Below are 16,657 nucleotides of genomic sequence, written 5' to 3'. Positions count from 1 at the left end.
TGTCTGATTGCCTGAAAGTTTTTTTTACTTTAAATTTTGAATGATATCTTCTCTAGGTGTACAATTCTGGCTTTTGATGTTTACAGATGCCATTTCATTAGCTTCTGACTTCTGTAGATTCTGTTGAAAAGTCAGTAAATAAGTCTTATTTTTTTCCTTCTCTGAAGATATTGCCCTCCTACCCCACACCCCAGACAACTTTTAAGGTTCATTTTGTTTTTCTTTTTCAGCATGGGTGTGATTTCTTTGTATTTACTCAGCTTGGAATGCGGGAGGTCATATGGCTTCTTGAATCTGTGGTTGATGTCTTTCATCAGTTTTGGAAATTGCTTTGCCAGTGTTACTTCAAATATTTAATCTTTTTAAATTATCTCTCTTATTTGAGGTAAAGTGGCTCCCAAAATACATATGATAGAGTTTCTCACTATTTCACGTGTTCCTTAGACTCTTTTCTGAATTGTTCTCTTTTTTTGCTTTTGTGTTTTTATTTGGATGTTTCCTACTGACCTATCTTGTAGTTCACTAACCATCTCTCCTGAGTTATCTAATCATGTTTATCTTATCCATTGAATTCTTAATTTCAGTTATTCCATTTTTAAGTTCTGAAATTTCTAGTTGATTCTTATTGTAAAGTCCAGTGATATATTGAAGTTTTCTATCCTATCCTATTGTGAACATACTAAGTATGGCATTTTCAAAGCTTTCTCAGTTAATTGCAACATCTGGATCACTTGTAGGTTTATATCTATTGGCTGTTTATCTCTTATATTTTGAGTCAGTCTATTCTCTTTCTTAACATTTAACCTTTGATTAAGTGTTAGACATATATGGAAAAAGTGTAAAAATCCTGGAATATGTTTTCTTTCTCTAAAGAGGATTTAATTTTATTCTGCCAGGCAGATACTGTATAGGCAGAGATCCCTTTGAGGCTTATTTTCAAGCTGGTCTATTTCTGGTTTCTCTTAGGGTTGAGCCAATATGGTATCTTGAGCTGAAAGTGGGATATTTACCAAGTTACTTTCACCTTGTTTGTCCCTAAATTCTAATCCCTTTCTCCACAGCATCAAGTGACTGAAGAAATTTCTTCTTAGCTTTTTAGCACCCCAGCTGTTGCTATTGCACTTTGATTCTAGGTATCTCTCCTACACATGTACTACTGGGAATTGGCAAACACAGGAAGGGAAATTTTATACATGACTTTGAGCTCACATTTCTGTGGTTGTTTCTTCTCAGGGATCTTGGTCCTTGAATCCTAATTACCTTGGCATCCCTACACTTAAACCACTGTCTCCATCCCAGTGAAACTGCTACAACTGGGCCTCATATTTCTGCTTGGCTTCTCTTTCCTGTTAATAAAATTGGGAATTTCCCTGAGGGAAAATATGGAAGGAAATGTAGGGTTCACATCAGCATGAGACTCTACTCTCTGGGATCTTGGTTCTTTAAGTCCTGACTGCTTCAATTGCTCTTGAGTGCCTTCAGCTTCTTTTTAAATCCAATATTTGTAGATGTTCTCAAGAGGATCTTAATTCTAATTAAAGCTATACCTGAATGAAATGTCTATAAATCAATATTTCAAGTCAATGGTTATCTTAAATGTTCCAGGCATCGTTCTCACCACAGTGAACAAAAGAGATAAGATCTCTGACCTCAAAGAGCTTACATTTAACTTGAGGTGACAGACAGTGAAGAAATATATAAATATATAGAATACTATAAGATATTGAAAATTACTATAAAGACAAGGACAGTCAAAGGATAGAGCATGGAATCTGATTGGATGATCAGGGAAGCCCTGCATAAGGTCTAATATTTTAATAGAGATGTGAAAATAAAGTGAAAGAATAGCCACAGGGTAATACTTCTCTGGGCTAAGTGTAAGACAAGTATGGAAGCCTTGAAATAGGAACTCCCTTATTACACTAAAGGAAGAAAGTTTACAACAGGTAGAGCTAATTAGTGGCGGAGAAAAACCAGAGATAGGAAAGAAACAGAAAAATGGCCAGGGATCAGTCCACGTAAAGCCTAGGATATAATGTCAAGAACTTTGGATTTTATTTCAAATGTGATAGAATATATTGGGTTTTGAGCAAAGGAGTTAAAAGTTATTATTTGTTTAAATGAATGACTTTGTTTGCAATGCAGAGATTATAGTTTAGGGGAGATAAGAATTGAAGCCATGTACCAATTAGGAAGGTATTGTTACTCTGTCTTCCTTTGACATCTCTTACCCCTTTTCCATTGTTACCACTTTATTTTAAAATTATCTTACAACTTCAGATGACATGATCAAATTACCAGAGTGGCCCCATATTTTTTTATTTCTCTCTCTAAATTTCCTATATACAAGTGCAAGGCTTATCTAACCAGGCCTTCCCTTTTGTCATTCATTTAGGAAATAAAAATAATTGCCTTTGGATTAAGTCCATACTTCTCTTTAAGATGTATCACAATGTAGTCATATAACATCTATTCAAACTTATTTTTTCCCTTCCAGCCAACAAATACTGAATGCTTGCAATATGGCAGGCACCATGGTGGGTACTGGGATAGGTACATAGACAGATATAACATGGCCCTAAGTTTAGGGGATGTCAGAAATATGATCTGTGAATTACAATTACTATAAAAGATGTAGATATAAAATTGTCTTAATAAATTAGCCTCAATCAAAAAGCCTGGATCCATCTACCGTGAAGTTTTTACATTGGTTTGTTGCCTCTCTGAAATGTGATTGCATTTAACAAATGGTTAACCAAGGGGACACTGATAACCAAAAGTCAATTTATTTTAGTTTTATTAAGCATAGTTTACCTTAATTTTTTAAGTGCCAAGAACTGTGAGGGATTTGAAATTTTATTCTGCATCCAATCTAACAAGTTAGGCTGCCACACTTTCATGGATGCTGGCAGAAGAAATGAGACATTTATTTCTTGTCATGTCAGGCAGCAGGAGCTCCATGTTCGTATCAGATCCCCTTTGCCCCCAAGTTCCACAGGGAGGAATCTGAAGAATTCACCCCTAGGAATCCCAAGCCTAGAAAACCCCATATTTCATAAAGGGCTGCTAGTAAACCTGCCCATCCTACGCTCCAGAGGAAGTCATTATGTTTATTATGCCGGACAGCAAACACATCTTGCCTTCTGTGCCAGAGGAAAATGCTAAAAGACTATCTCTCTCTTCCAAGTCTGTTAGCTATATTAACATCCTTGAAAAGATAGTCCAGAACAAAAGCTGTCATAAGTCATGTGGAAATGTTAGAGACCTATGGAAAATTGTTTCCTAACAATATAGACCCCTTGTGTCTATATGGCAAATTTTCTCCTAAGTCCCCACTCTGGTGGCCACTCTGAATAATCTGACAGGGGCTAGGACTAGGACGAAATCCATTAGGTTTTCTCATGGTGCTTTTTTTTTTTTTTTGAGGAAGATTGGCCCTATGCTAACATCTGTTGCCAATCTTCCTCTTTTTCTTTTTTCTCCCCAAAGCCCCAGTACATAGTTGTGTATCATAGTTGTAGAGTTGTAGCTCTTCTATGTGGGACACCACCTCAGCATGGCTTGATGAGCGGTGAGTAGGTCCACACCCAGGATCCGAACTGCCGAACGCCGGGCCACGGAAGTGGAACACACGGACTTTACCGCTGGCCCCTCTCATGATGAATTTAATTAAGGTTACTATCAATACCCCAGGTTTTTTCTCTTTAAGTTTCTGTATTGACCTTCCCACTGGACATGAGGCTTTAATTCAGGTCTAGCTGGAAGTGTTAGCTATCACACTCTTTTTCGGCCCACAAGGAGAAAGTTTAAGGCAAGTCTGCCATCTAAAACAGCCCTGGCCAATGAGTTGAGGCTGACTTGAATGCTGCCCAGGGCCATAGTGGTGTTTCCTTAAACATTTGAAGGTGATTTATAACCAGGACATCTTCCAGGTGGCATTAGTCCACCTCATGGGATGACTGAGAATGGGGATGAGGAAAACATTCAGAGATGCTTTACATGGGAAATGCAGGATCTGGGGCTCTCCGTGCGGCCTTGTTAGACTGCTCAATAAAGTTAAAGAAAGTGACTATTGTAGGGTGGTCACAGCCTCCTCGAAGTGGATGACAGATTCAGCAATAAGTTAAACTTTAGGTGCTTGCAGCAGTCTGGGAGGGCCCTACAGGGGCATTTTTCTTGTGGAGGAAGGCTTCGGGGGTAGTTCTGAAGGACAAAAGATCATTAATGTCCCTCCATTCCCTATACCTCTCAGAAACTAAGATATTGCTTTCAAAGGCACTGGATGATTGTTCTCTATCCACCTCCTCAGAATTAGAATGTCCCATTTCAGTTGCTATAACTTCACCTTTTTTCTAATTATTCTCTATTTATACCTGGACCTTTTGTCTGGAAGGGTCTGGAACAAGAGGAACAAATGCATTTTTATAAAACTTAATCAGGATTAAGTTTGTATACCTTAAGCCTCCTTTGGCCAGGCTGCACACTGAGGATATGTCAATCATGCTGGCTTGGGGCTTACTGTTAGGGAAAAGAAATATGCATCATGCATAGAAATGGTCAGGACAGAATCTCAAGTTGTTGAGATAGGTCTACATTACCGTCCATGCATTTTTTTCTAATCATTACTTAGAAAGTAGCTTCAAGAGTATGATCCCTTTCTGGGGACAGCCACATCAACCGATGAAACTCCCTTATCAAGTGTGTGGACAGAAGGAAGTGAAAATGGTGAAGTCATATTATCAGCTCATTGTTGAGTAGCTTTTGTGATAAAAGACACATACCTGTCAGACTCTAATGGTGCAAAAAACTGAAAAATTATACAGATGAATTTCAAGGGCCACAGTTATATGGCCAAAGTCAGCTGATAGATAACCTAAAAAGGTATCAACAGTGGTAAGGTGTCGAAGGTGTAATGTCAGTTTTCCAAGAGCAGGCAGGGGCTCCTTGCAATAGGTTCCATGAAATGGGACATTTTCCACCATAAGGCAAATGGGTAAATTTTGCAAAAGTCACCAGTCTGGCATGCATTGATAGCCTCCGCATCAGAAACAGAATCAGCCCTAATCAATGACTTGATTATAGTCATCTCATCAGGGAATGGGCCCTTGGACATACATATGAGTAATCAAATACTAATGTCTTTAGACAGCCAGTCTGTGGTTTTCCACATGGCAGACCAAACTGTGAGGCCACTGGCTACAGCCCAAGAGTCATTGGTTTAAGCTTAGCTGAATCATCCTTGAACCAGGCCCAAGTATGTAGGGGAACCAGAGTGAAGTGAGGTCCCTCCAAGCTAGCAGCTTTGGTTCAGGCCGTGGAGTGGAAATCAAGTTTCCTCAAGAAGTATACCTTCCAATTTTTCATTTAAAGCCAAGATGCCGCTGGGGCCAGGCTGGCTACTCCTTTTGACAAGTAAGGCTTTGAGAGGCCTTCACACCTTGATAGTTGTTGAATCTGAGCTGTTCCACCCCAAACTGGGAATATCGGGCCAGAGAGCCCCAGGGCCTCCATAGGTCAGTCATTTAGTTTCTAAAATAGTCCAGTAGGGAGCTTATAGCTGCTTTTCAATAGGAATATACTGGTATCTGTGTCAGAAGGCCACAAATCCAAAACCACAAGGGGAGCCTCTGGGTGGAGGCCAGAGGCTCCAACTGGCAAAATCATCAGTCACAGAGACTTGTATTGTTTCCAGTACTGAAGGGGTCCAATAAGATATTGGGCCTCCTTTTTTGTGGTGAAGGGCTGAAGAGACAGTATTTTTTCCCTGGCTACTGGAGAGACTGAGCATCGTATATTCTCCCACATAGTCCCAAGAAACTACTTGATAAATAGGCCCCAGAATGCAGGCCCCAGGAATTTTGTTCACATTTATCAGCCAATCTCTACTGCAGAGGTGAGATAACACTGACCATAATCAGGACAGCTGAAACTAAGGGTTTTTTTTTAATTGAGATATAATTTACCTACCATTTTGACTTGAGAACCAACCAGATATCATCTATATTTAGACATCAGAGGGTAGAGGTGCTCACACTAAATCCTGACCCACTGGTCATCCCGCAAGCGTCAAATCACAAGAAAGTGTGTCACACTAGCACTTCTCTACCTACAACTCTTTCCCAACTGGGATAATCCCCTCTGGCACTTATGGGATGGAAAAGTAAAACATGTAAGACATCAGGGCTGGCCCAGTGGCATAGTAGTTGGGTTCGCACACTCTGCTTCGGTGGCCTGGGGTTTGCGGGTTCTGATCTTCCTCAGCAAAAAAAAAAAAAAACATATAACATCAAGTTCTACTCTACAGTCAGATATAAAAGCAATAACAACAGTACGTTGAATTGGCCTAATGGACCACACCCACAAGATAATTTTAGCTCCTTCCTCCACTATGAACCATGTTGAAACCCCATCAGTTGAATCAGTGTGCCCCATACCCCATGAATCCAGGTAGCATAGTGCTCTCTAATCGGGAGGGGGGGACACTATCTATATCTTCCCAGGCTGTTAGCTATACAAAGATCCTTGGAAGAATAGTCTGTAAAAAAGCTATCACAGACATGCAGAAATGTGGGGGACCCATGGAGAATTGTCTCCTAACATTAAGCCCCTATTATATACTACTCATAATGAACTATGAAACAGTGATGAATAAGACATTGTCTTGGTCCTTGAGTCTGCAGGGCATAACCTTTTTAAAAGAATTATTTTAGCAGAAGTTTTAGTGAGCCTTGGTCTCAATCTCTTTCAGGGGGAATTTTTGCCACTTTGTCATACATTAGCTATAATAACATAATAAATATCTAAAATAATAGGTGTGTTAAGTCTGATGTGACATAGTGATCTACATTAGTACTTGTGTTTTGCACCTTTTAAATTATAAAGTAATTTTCATTGATTTTTTTTTTTTTTTTTTTTGCTGAGGAAGATTCACCCTGAGCTAACATCTGTTGCCAATCTTCCTCTTTTTGTATGTGAGCTGCTGCCACAGCATGGCCACTGACACATGAGTGGTGTAGGTCCGTGCCCAGAAACCAAACCCAGGCTCCCAAAGTGGAGTGTGCTGAAATTAACCACTGGGCCACCGGGGCTGGCCCTTCATTGATATTTTTATTTGTTGACTTAATTTAACAGAGTTTATTTTCTTTTTTATGTATGCCATTTAGAAGCCAACATAAAGGGAACCAATAAGGGTGTCTTAAAGCAAATCCTCTCATCAGTTCCTAAACCCAGAGAAGAGAGAAAGGCTAACATATGATAAATACAGAAAGCCACAACAGTCAAATTTGGATTTGTTTTTTGTCTCAAACTCAAAGTCAAATTCAATAAGTTTGCAGGAATAATTTTTGAGAAGGAGGTAAAATGCATTAAGCTGGGCAACTTTCAGCCCTGGAGTTTGTGTTTGATCCCTATCTCAAGTTAACTTCACAGAGTGTTACATATTACAGTACATCGTGGGAAAATAAACAAACAAAACCTAAGGTATAGGCAACGGAAAAGACCAAAGCAAAGCAATGTATTTGGTTTAGTGAAAAGAGGCATGCATGGTGTATAACAGCAATCTCGAACAATATGAGCAGCCATGCTTTTGCATTGAGGATGGAGGAGAGGGTTTAGAAAGTGAGATTTGAGATACGTAATGGACGAAGTTTCCAAACTGTAAAGATTCTGACATGCTACAAAAGTTATCAAGAAGTATTAGAAAGAATTTTTGGGGGGATAGCAAGAGGCAACTTGGGCAGAAGAGGAGGAAAGTGTTGGACAGGGCAGGAGTAGTGAAGGGAGTAGGAAAAAGATAAAGTAATAGCTTTTAGAATTTCTAGGACTCGTTGAACTCTACCTGACTTGTGGCTTAGGGCAAGTCTGATCCTAGCTTCATGTGTCAAATGAAAGGATTACACTAGATGGCATGAAAAATTTTGCATATACGTATGCAAATAAACATGAATATTATTTGCAGCTCCTCTTTCTGAAAGCCTTATTTTCTAGCCTAGTTGGATTGTAGAATAATGATCTCTTCTCTGATCAAAAGCCAAATATATGCATATCTGTTCGAATGTTTAATTGTGAACACAGTTACAAATTTATCTAAGTTCAAGTTCAATTTTAATATATAAGTAAATTTGATAATAGTCTTCTAATAACAAAGAAGCTTTGCAGATCCTCAGTTATAAGTTAAAGACTATCTGAACAGAAGATTTTCTTAAGCAATAACTGAAATTTGCATAATGTCCAGTGGTAAGCATGATATAGTAATATACATTTTTAAAACAGTAGTATATATATAATCTTGGCCAATTCCTACCGGCACATTGAGATTTTTTTCCCCTCAACATACTAGGTACTGTCAAATAGACTTGATACTAATAAGCTTGAACTCATATAAATCAATAGTCTTGGTAACATTTTTTGGATGTGATTATATAATTACTAAAAATATCTTTAGCATTTTTTATTAAACCTTCTCTTTATGCTTCTAGAAATTTCTAAGAGACAGTAGTTAAAGAATTGGTCTGGAGTCTTATAAGGGTTGGTAAGTGCACATTAAAAACCAAGAAAAACTATTTTTGAAGTTTTCTGCACTTGTAGATATCAATTTAAAGACCTAAATTTTTTCCCAGATTTTATGTAACTTTTCCAAGGAAGAGGCCTCCATCAACATCTATATGATATGGCAAAGAAATCACTGCTTTGTGAGACCTTGTTCTGCTGCAGAAAGAAAACAGCTGGAGTCCCAGAGAACATAAAAAGGAGGTGGTTTGGCAGATGTTTAGGAAATAAAAAAAGTTTTGTCTATATAAAAACCAGTGTGTAAGTCAGACTCCTTGCCTGGCAATACTGGTCCTTTTCCAGTCACTCCTCAAGTGGCACATTATCTTTTTAATTTTTCTTACAGTGTTTTTATTGTAGTAAAATACACATAACATAAAATTTACTATCTTCACCACTTTTTTTCCTTTGGTGAGGAAGACTAGTCCTGAGCTAACATCTGTTGCCAATCCTTCTCTTTTTGCTGAGGAAGATTGGCCCTGGGCTCACATCCACGCCCATCTTCCTCTACTTTATATGTGTGATGCTGCCACAGCATGGCTTGATGAGCGGTGCATAGGTCCGCGCCCAGAATCTGAACCTGCAAACCCCGGGCCACCTAAGCAGAACATGCAAACTTAACCACTATGCCACGGGGCTGACCCCTATCTTCACCATTTTTAAGTGTACGTTCAGTGGTATTAAATACATTCATAAAGTTAGGCTACCATTACCACCATCCATATCCAGAATTCTTTTCATCTTGTAAAACTGAAAATATATACCTATTAAACAATAATTCCCCATTCCCTCTTAATATCCTAAACTTATAACACTCTAATTTTAGTCTATACCAGTGTAACTTCAGTCACATCCAAAAACTCTGCTTCTTTACAGTTCCATCTCCACCCCTTTCAGTTGTTGATGTCCCAAAATTACATCTTTATATATTGTGTTCCCCAAAACATAAGCTAATAATTCCTTTAAGTGCATTAGTCTCTTAAATTATGTAGAAAACAGAATGTAGAGTTACAAACCAAAGTTATAATAATACTAGGTTTTAAACTAATAATTTTTTTAAAATGTATTAGTCTGTTAAATCATGTAGAAAACAAAAAGTGGAGTTACCAACTATTTTCACAATAATATTAGCTTTTGTAATTTCTCGTATATTTACCTGTACTGATCTCTTTATTTCTTCGCATGGCTTTGAAGTGCTGTCTGGTGTCCTTTCATTTCAACCTGCAGGACTCTCTTTAGCATTTCTTTTGGAGTGAGTCTAATGGTAATGAACTCTCTCAGCTTTTGTTTATCTAGGAATGTCTTAATTTCTCCCTCAATTTTGAAGAACAGTTTTACCAGATATAGGATTCTTGGTTGACAGTTTTTTTCTATCAGCACTTTGAATATATCAGCCCACTGCCTTATGGACTTCAAAGTTTCTGATAAGAAATCTACTGATAATCTTATTGAGGATCTCTTGTATGTCATGAATTGCTTCTCGGTTACTTCTTTCAAGATTCTCTTTTTGGCTTTTGAAAGTTTGACTATAATGTGTCTCTCTGTGGGTCTCTTTGAGTTCATCTTACTTCAAGTTCATTGAGATTCTTGGAGGTTTATATTCAGGTATGTTATTGAATTTGGGAAATACCCAGCCACTATTTCTCTGCCCCCTTACTCTCTCTCTTCTCCTTCTGTTACTGAACCAAGTGGGCTTGCCTCCTGGTGAGTTAAATGAGACTCTACACCAGTGGACGTTGTCTCACAAAGTAAAGTGTATTTGCAGCAAATAGGAAGACATGAGGAATCGTTTCCAAAGTCATGGCATCCCCGAACAAAGGGAAGCAGGAACTTTTATTTCCACTGGGGAATGAATATTCAAAAGGGAAAGGCAGGTATTCACTTGCACAGGCTCAGTTGGAGAACATGCTTCCACATAATGAGGCCTAAGCTCCTCCTGGAGAGATCTTTGCATTAAAAATAAGGCAAAGGTCATGGGCATAGCTCTTGTGGTGAGGCTTGGTCAGTTTCAGCGTGGCTGGAGGTTACATCTCCCTTGACTTTCTCACTTGGTCAGTTTCAGGATGGCTGGTGGTTACATCTCCTTAACATACACAAGGAAAAGAAACAACTTGGAAAAACAGTTAATTGCTTCCAAACCCACTATTGAGTTTTGTGAGGCACCTAGTCAGTGACACTTCTGTGACTCCCATGATGCATATGTTGGTCCACTGGATAGTGTCTCACAGGTCCCTTAGGTTCTGTTTGCTTTTCTTCAGTCTTTTTCTTTCTCTTCCTCAGACTTGATAATTTCCATTGTCTTATCTTCAAGTTCACTTTTATCTGCCTACTCAGAAGCAGATCACTCTAGTGAATCCCACTAGTGAATTCTAGTGAATTTTTCATTTCAGTTATTGTACTTTTCAGCTCCAAAATTTCTTCTTGGTTTCTTTTCAGATTTTCTGTCTCTTTATTGATATTTCCATTTTGTTCATACATCATTTTCTCTCTTCTTTTAGTTCTTTGAGCATCTCTAAGGCAGTTATTTTAAAGTCTTTGTCCAGTGAATCTGCCATGAAGTCTTTTTCAGGGAAAGTTTTGGTTGATTCACTTTTTTCCTTTGAATGGGCCAAAAACTTTTCTATTTCTTTGTATGCCTTGTGATTGTTTATTTAAAACTGGACATTGAATCTAATGATGTGTTAACTCTGGAAATCAGATTCTATCATTTCCCCAGGGTTTGCTAGGGTTTTTTGTTTTTGTTTTTATTGTTTTAGTTTTTATTGTTATAGGCTGTTTCTGTGCTGAGATCAGCCTGAGTCGTAAACTTAAGGTCTTCTCAGATCTTTTCTAATCATGTGCCTTTCCTTGGGCATGTGTGTTGACTTTCTAATTTTCCCCATATATGCATATACTTTTGAGTATTTTAGTCTTTTTTGTTTTTTAGGACTATCCTAGTCTTTAATGTCTGACTCCCAAAAAAGGAAAAAGAGAAAAATGAAGGAGGGGGAGGGTAGAATACAAGCTCTTTAAATCCCCTGGAAATCACTTAGCTGGTGGGGCAGGGGCTTGCAACAATGAAGGCTACCTACCTCTTTGCACCTCTGTGATCAGAAGAAACAATCAGTGATCAGAGTACAGATTCCAAAAATTTGGAGGACAGGATACTCATTGTCCACTCTGGCTCCTGCAAGCTGTGTGCAAGCTATTCCTGCAACACATGAACAGCTGCCTGCCTCAGGGCTGGAGAGTGGAGAATAGATAGCTGCTACTGTGCTAAGAGCTGAAATTGATCAAAATTAACTGTTTACCATCCAAGTCTTCCCCTGGAGGTTACAAGACTTTGGCAGACTCCAGAGTTCCACAATAGTCACATCAGACAGATTCTGCCAATGCAGTTTTGTCTAGGTTGGGAGACAGGTTCCTGGTGCTTCCTTCTCCACTATCTGCCCAGAATCCTCTTACCTGGTACCTTGCCTTTTGTAATATTGTCTCCACATCTTCACATTTTCTCTTCATTCTAGCAATTTTCACCAGAGTAGGAATACTAATTTGATGATGGCTGATATGCTTTGGGCTTTGATCTTTCCTGGGATAGATCTGAATTTTCCTTTATTTGTCATACAAAAGAAAGAATTAAAAAATATGAACCCTGAATCCTATTTGCAACTTTGTATCAAATAACACTTTTTAAACCAGGTATATATTCTTAAACCAGATGTATACCTGGTATATAACTGTAATGTATATGTTAATAATGTCTGCCTAGAAAGAAGTGGACAATGTACCTATCTAACAACTGAGTAGAAGTGTTCTATTTGCATAGATATTCAAGTAGCAAGAATTTGATTAGATTTCCTAAGACTAGATGCTATAAGTAAAAGTCTGTCATTGCACTGCTAGCTGACTACAGGCTAGCCTTCCTGTCTTGCCTTCCCAATGGTCTTTCAAGAGATAGTCAAGAAACACCAAATGGTATAAATGGAAAATTGCTTTTATATCTCCTCAGAATATAATCATTCTAGTTTTTAAATTATAAATATGTTTGATCATTTTAGAACCTGTTAAAAAACAAGTTCATTGGTATTCTGATGAACCTTTTTGGTAAAGATTCGTAAAACATTATGGAACCACAGAAGTTCATTCTAAACCATATTAAGGCAGGCAAATAAAATTTAGATAATTATATCGTAAATTATACACACTATACACAGCATAATTAGTATAGTTCCATTGCAGAAAGATAAAATAAATTTCAAAATTACATAAATGGCATAAAGATATTTTAAGATGAAGAGTGAAGGGAAAATAGGATCATTTCAAAATTTAAATTTACATTTTTTATCATTCAAACACTTGAATTAGGGAATATAATATTAGGAACCATGTTCCTTATATTGCCACAAAATTCTTTTTTCCATCTATTCAGAAAACTTGTGATGTTTTGAAAAAAAATTAAGTAAAAGCTATCTTACAGGCAGTATTATAGAAAAATTAATACTAATGTGTTAAAATACTACAAATTTTCAATAGTGAGGTTTGATGGAAAATATTATAATTTGTATTATAAAGACCTAAAAGATTATTTCCCTCACTTACATCTAGAGTTGGCTCAGAGTCGTAGTTATCAAATAGTTAAGTACAGTCAGCAATCTGCACCTCTTATTTTTTAGAATACTTGAATACTGGAGTTCTCTCTTAATCCCACTTGGGCATGAAAAATCTTCTCCCATTTTTTAGAATGTCTGCATTAAACAGATGCATAACATCTCACAATAGCAAGCAGCAAATTTTCCTGTAAATTAAAATTCTGATATGCTTTCTTAGCATTTGTAGTATATAAGACAATTTAAAAGACTCTTTGTAAAAGTTATGCAAACTAAATTATGTACATTAATGTTATTATTTGTGCAGGCTGCCTTAGAGAAAGAATGGCTAGCTTTAGATTCCGCCCGTTTCCCTTCACAAACACTGCTTCTCCCAAACCAGCTGCACTGGCCAAAGGTAACATGTCATGGAAACCTCTTAGTGCTTGATCTTTGCTTGTTTCTTAAGGTTATGCTATGCTACAGTGATTAATAATGCAATTTATTGACTTAAAAAACACAATTACTTTTAGAAGCCTCTGACTTCCTCCTCATCCCCAGATGTAATTTTTCATGTAGCTTTTCTTTCATTTGCTCCTAATTTTTTTCTTTATTTTGGATTTCTTTCAACACTTTATTTCACAGTAGCAAAAAAAAAAAAAATGATATGCTTCAGCTGCATATTTGGCACTAGACTAAAATCACTAGTTGACAGCACTCTAAAAATACAAAAATATGCATTAAGAGGGCAACAGCTGAAGATTCTCAGTCAGAGGTCAATGGACTGCAATATCTGTTATTTATTTGATAATCTTTGAAGTTTTTGTTTTCTGAGATTTTTTTAAGATCTTTGCAATTAATCATTTTGTATATGCAAACTATACCAAAAAGTATATTCCTCACCACCACAACAAAGGACACTTATATGTATATTTCATAAATTTCATTTTATTGTAATTTTAAAATTTTATGTTTCTTTAGGAGGCTACTCAATAATATGTATATAAAATAATACAATATAAATGCTAGAATTTTTCAATTTATTTTGTACTTATGTACCTTTTTTTTTTCTAATAAGTTCTCTGGAACCTTAAAATGTGATGATACTTCACTTAATTTACCAAGTCATCCAGCTCAAGCATGGCTGTGTAATGAGAAAGAAAATTTGTTTTCATCGGAACACACGCAATTTAGTAGCAGGTAAGCTAAATGACTCGTTTTAGAGGATCAATCCATGAATGACAAAAATATTACACTCTTTACAAAAGTAGTAAAATGATGAAAACAGGTGTGAATTTACTTGTTTAGAAAGATGGAAGAACATTTAGTGTTAAAAATGTAATGGTTTAATGGCATTTTCAATGTAAGAAAAATGTGTAAGGTAGGTTTATTAAAGCAACTACAAAACTTACGGGTTAGTGAAATAAGGTAATTAATTGTTGCAAACAAGTGGACTTTTAAATACTGCTGTATAGACAGAGATAAGGGTTAGAAGAAAAATTCCAGTGCTGCATTTCTTTCGACAAAAGGATTGAAATATGCTTCAAGTAATTGAAATGTAAACATTTTAAATTAATGGCAGACTTTTATTACTTTTCAAGATAAAGTTTTTCTGTAAATTAAATGGATTTTATTTCCAACTTTAAGACAACATAAACAGCTTGTAGTTTTAAAAAGTGCTGATATACTTGTGTTGATTCAGTTAGGTGTGGTTTTTTTCTATTGCCAGATCAGAAAATAGAACTTTGTCCTGGACACCTGAATCAAAGACCAACAGAAAGAGTTTGCTAAAATCTGAAAAAGAAGAAAAAATTTCAGAAGAATGGTATGTGATCTATTTTACATTAAAATATTAAGAAATTGAGAGACTTTTAAATGTCCAAGGCAAATATTTTGCAAGATTTCATAAACATCTTTATTAGTTTTTAAGAAACTATATATCTGTTAAATTACAAATTCTTAAATGTGAATCCAAATTTGTTTTAGTATGATGTAATTCAGATAAGTATGTTTATATATATATGCATATATAAATTTGGTCTGGATATTTGTTTTGCCTTTATTAAATTTAATCTTTTAATAGGGGCTTTAAGGATATTTCTACTGCTCAGCAAATGCTGAAGAGAGCACAGAAAATGAAATCAAAGAAATTAAGGAAAAAATTAGGTGGGTAATCAATGCTCTTTGAATAATAACTATGTGTCTGATATTGAAGATAAATTATTTTAAAATATGTTTTAACCAAATTATATTTAATAAGAACAGAAATGAAATGCACAGATATAAGTATGTCTGAGGTAATAATTCCAAAACAAACAAGAAAACTTAGAGAAAATCATGATATTACATTAAATGATTTGTTATATTCTTAAGTGCTATTTTTACTTTTTCCCTGTTTCTTATCTGCTTTACTGTTGATTATTCTATCTATTGTGCACTGAGAATTATACTGTAATTTGTTTCTAAACTCGTTCATTTTGCAAATACGGATTCTAAAGAGAGTCTGCTTCATGTGCTTATATCTTTGTGTGTTTTTAAATTACTTGATTATTCAATAAGCCATTTATATAAATTCATCAGTTCCATGAATATTAGCTATGAAGGCCCCATAACTTGACACTTTGGAAAAGGAGCACAATGTCTATCTTTCATGATTATGCAGAACTTGGGAAATATTCAGAGGCATCTTTTCTTCTATCCCACTTGCCAGGCTATCCTTCAAATCATTTGTCTTTCTTTAGATACCTCTAATCTTTTTAGTATAATTACTTAATATGTAGAGTGGTTTATAGGTGTCAGGGCAAGAAATAGCAGGTTATTATGACTTTATATCTATAATTAAAACTATTTAAAATTATTTGTATATTGTGTATAACTTTGCATTTACTTATAACTTTATAAATATTTACTCATGGACTCATAGGCTTAATATAAGTAACATGACTTTTTTTTTAAGCTGTTTTCAGTTTCTCTTGCTCATCAGTTTCTTTTATAAAGATCTTAATTTCAGTGAAATGTTTCTATGAAATGCTCCTGAGAAGAGCAAGGAATCTATATTTATTCTATAGTTCTAGCTTATGCAAGCATACAAAGAAGCATTCAGAGGATTAATTTTTATCTTTATTAACTTTTATATTTATTATTTTTAATCATGAGTTCAATAGTAAAATTCTAATTTAATTTTAAAAGACAGAAATAAAAATAACCAAAATACTCTTGGTTTCCAAGGAATAACTAATATTTTGTTGGCACAGCACTTACTAGCCGTTAATAAATTACTGGTGACTCATGTTTTATATTCGCAAATGTTCAACTTTCCTTTTTTGGTGGTGTTATTAGTGATACCTTCATCTTATCTTTTATCTTTTTGAGATAACTGTAATATTTTTTGTGTGTGTATTAAAAGTTTGTCAGGTTTAAAATATTGAAATTTTAAGCATTTTTAAAGGAAATGTAAATATATACGCTATTTATCAACTTGCCTCGTGCCTCCTGCACTCTTGTTTTGTAAATTCCTAGTAAGTTCCTCAGGGCTCTGTGAGCTG

General features: G+C 35.9%; 1 protein-coding gene across 1 annotated transcript in view; it reads left to right on the top strand.

Annotated features, from left to right (window-relative positions):
• LRRIQ1 (leucine rich repeats and IQ motif containing 1) overlaps positions 1-16,657 on the top strand; it is a 208,293-nt gene that overhangs the window by 101,795 nt on the left and 89,841 nt on the right. Inside the window, exons 19-22 of the mRNA XM_058568707.1 lie at positions 13,441-13,530; positions 14,191-14,312; positions 14,842-14,937; positions 15,196-15,278. Coding sequence (XP_058424690.1) covers positions 13,441-13,530; positions 14,191-14,312; positions 14,842-14,937; positions 15,196-15,278 — 391 coding nt within the window. The remainder of the gene's footprint in view (positions 1-13,440; positions 13,531-14,190; positions 14,313-14,841; positions 14,938-15,195; positions 15,279-16,657) is intronic.

Source organism: Diceros bicornis, chromosome 25 (genome assembly GCF_020826845.1).
Source record: "Diceros bicornis minor isolate mBicDic1 chromosome 25, mDicBic1.mat.cur, whole genome shotgun sequence".
Classification (NCBI taxonomy): domain Eukaryota; kingdom Metazoa; phylum Chordata; class Mammalia; order Perissodactyla; family Rhinocerotidae; genus Diceros; species Diceros bicornis.
Note: the sequence above shows the minus strand (reverse complement) of the source record. Positions and strands in the feature narration are given on the sequence as shown.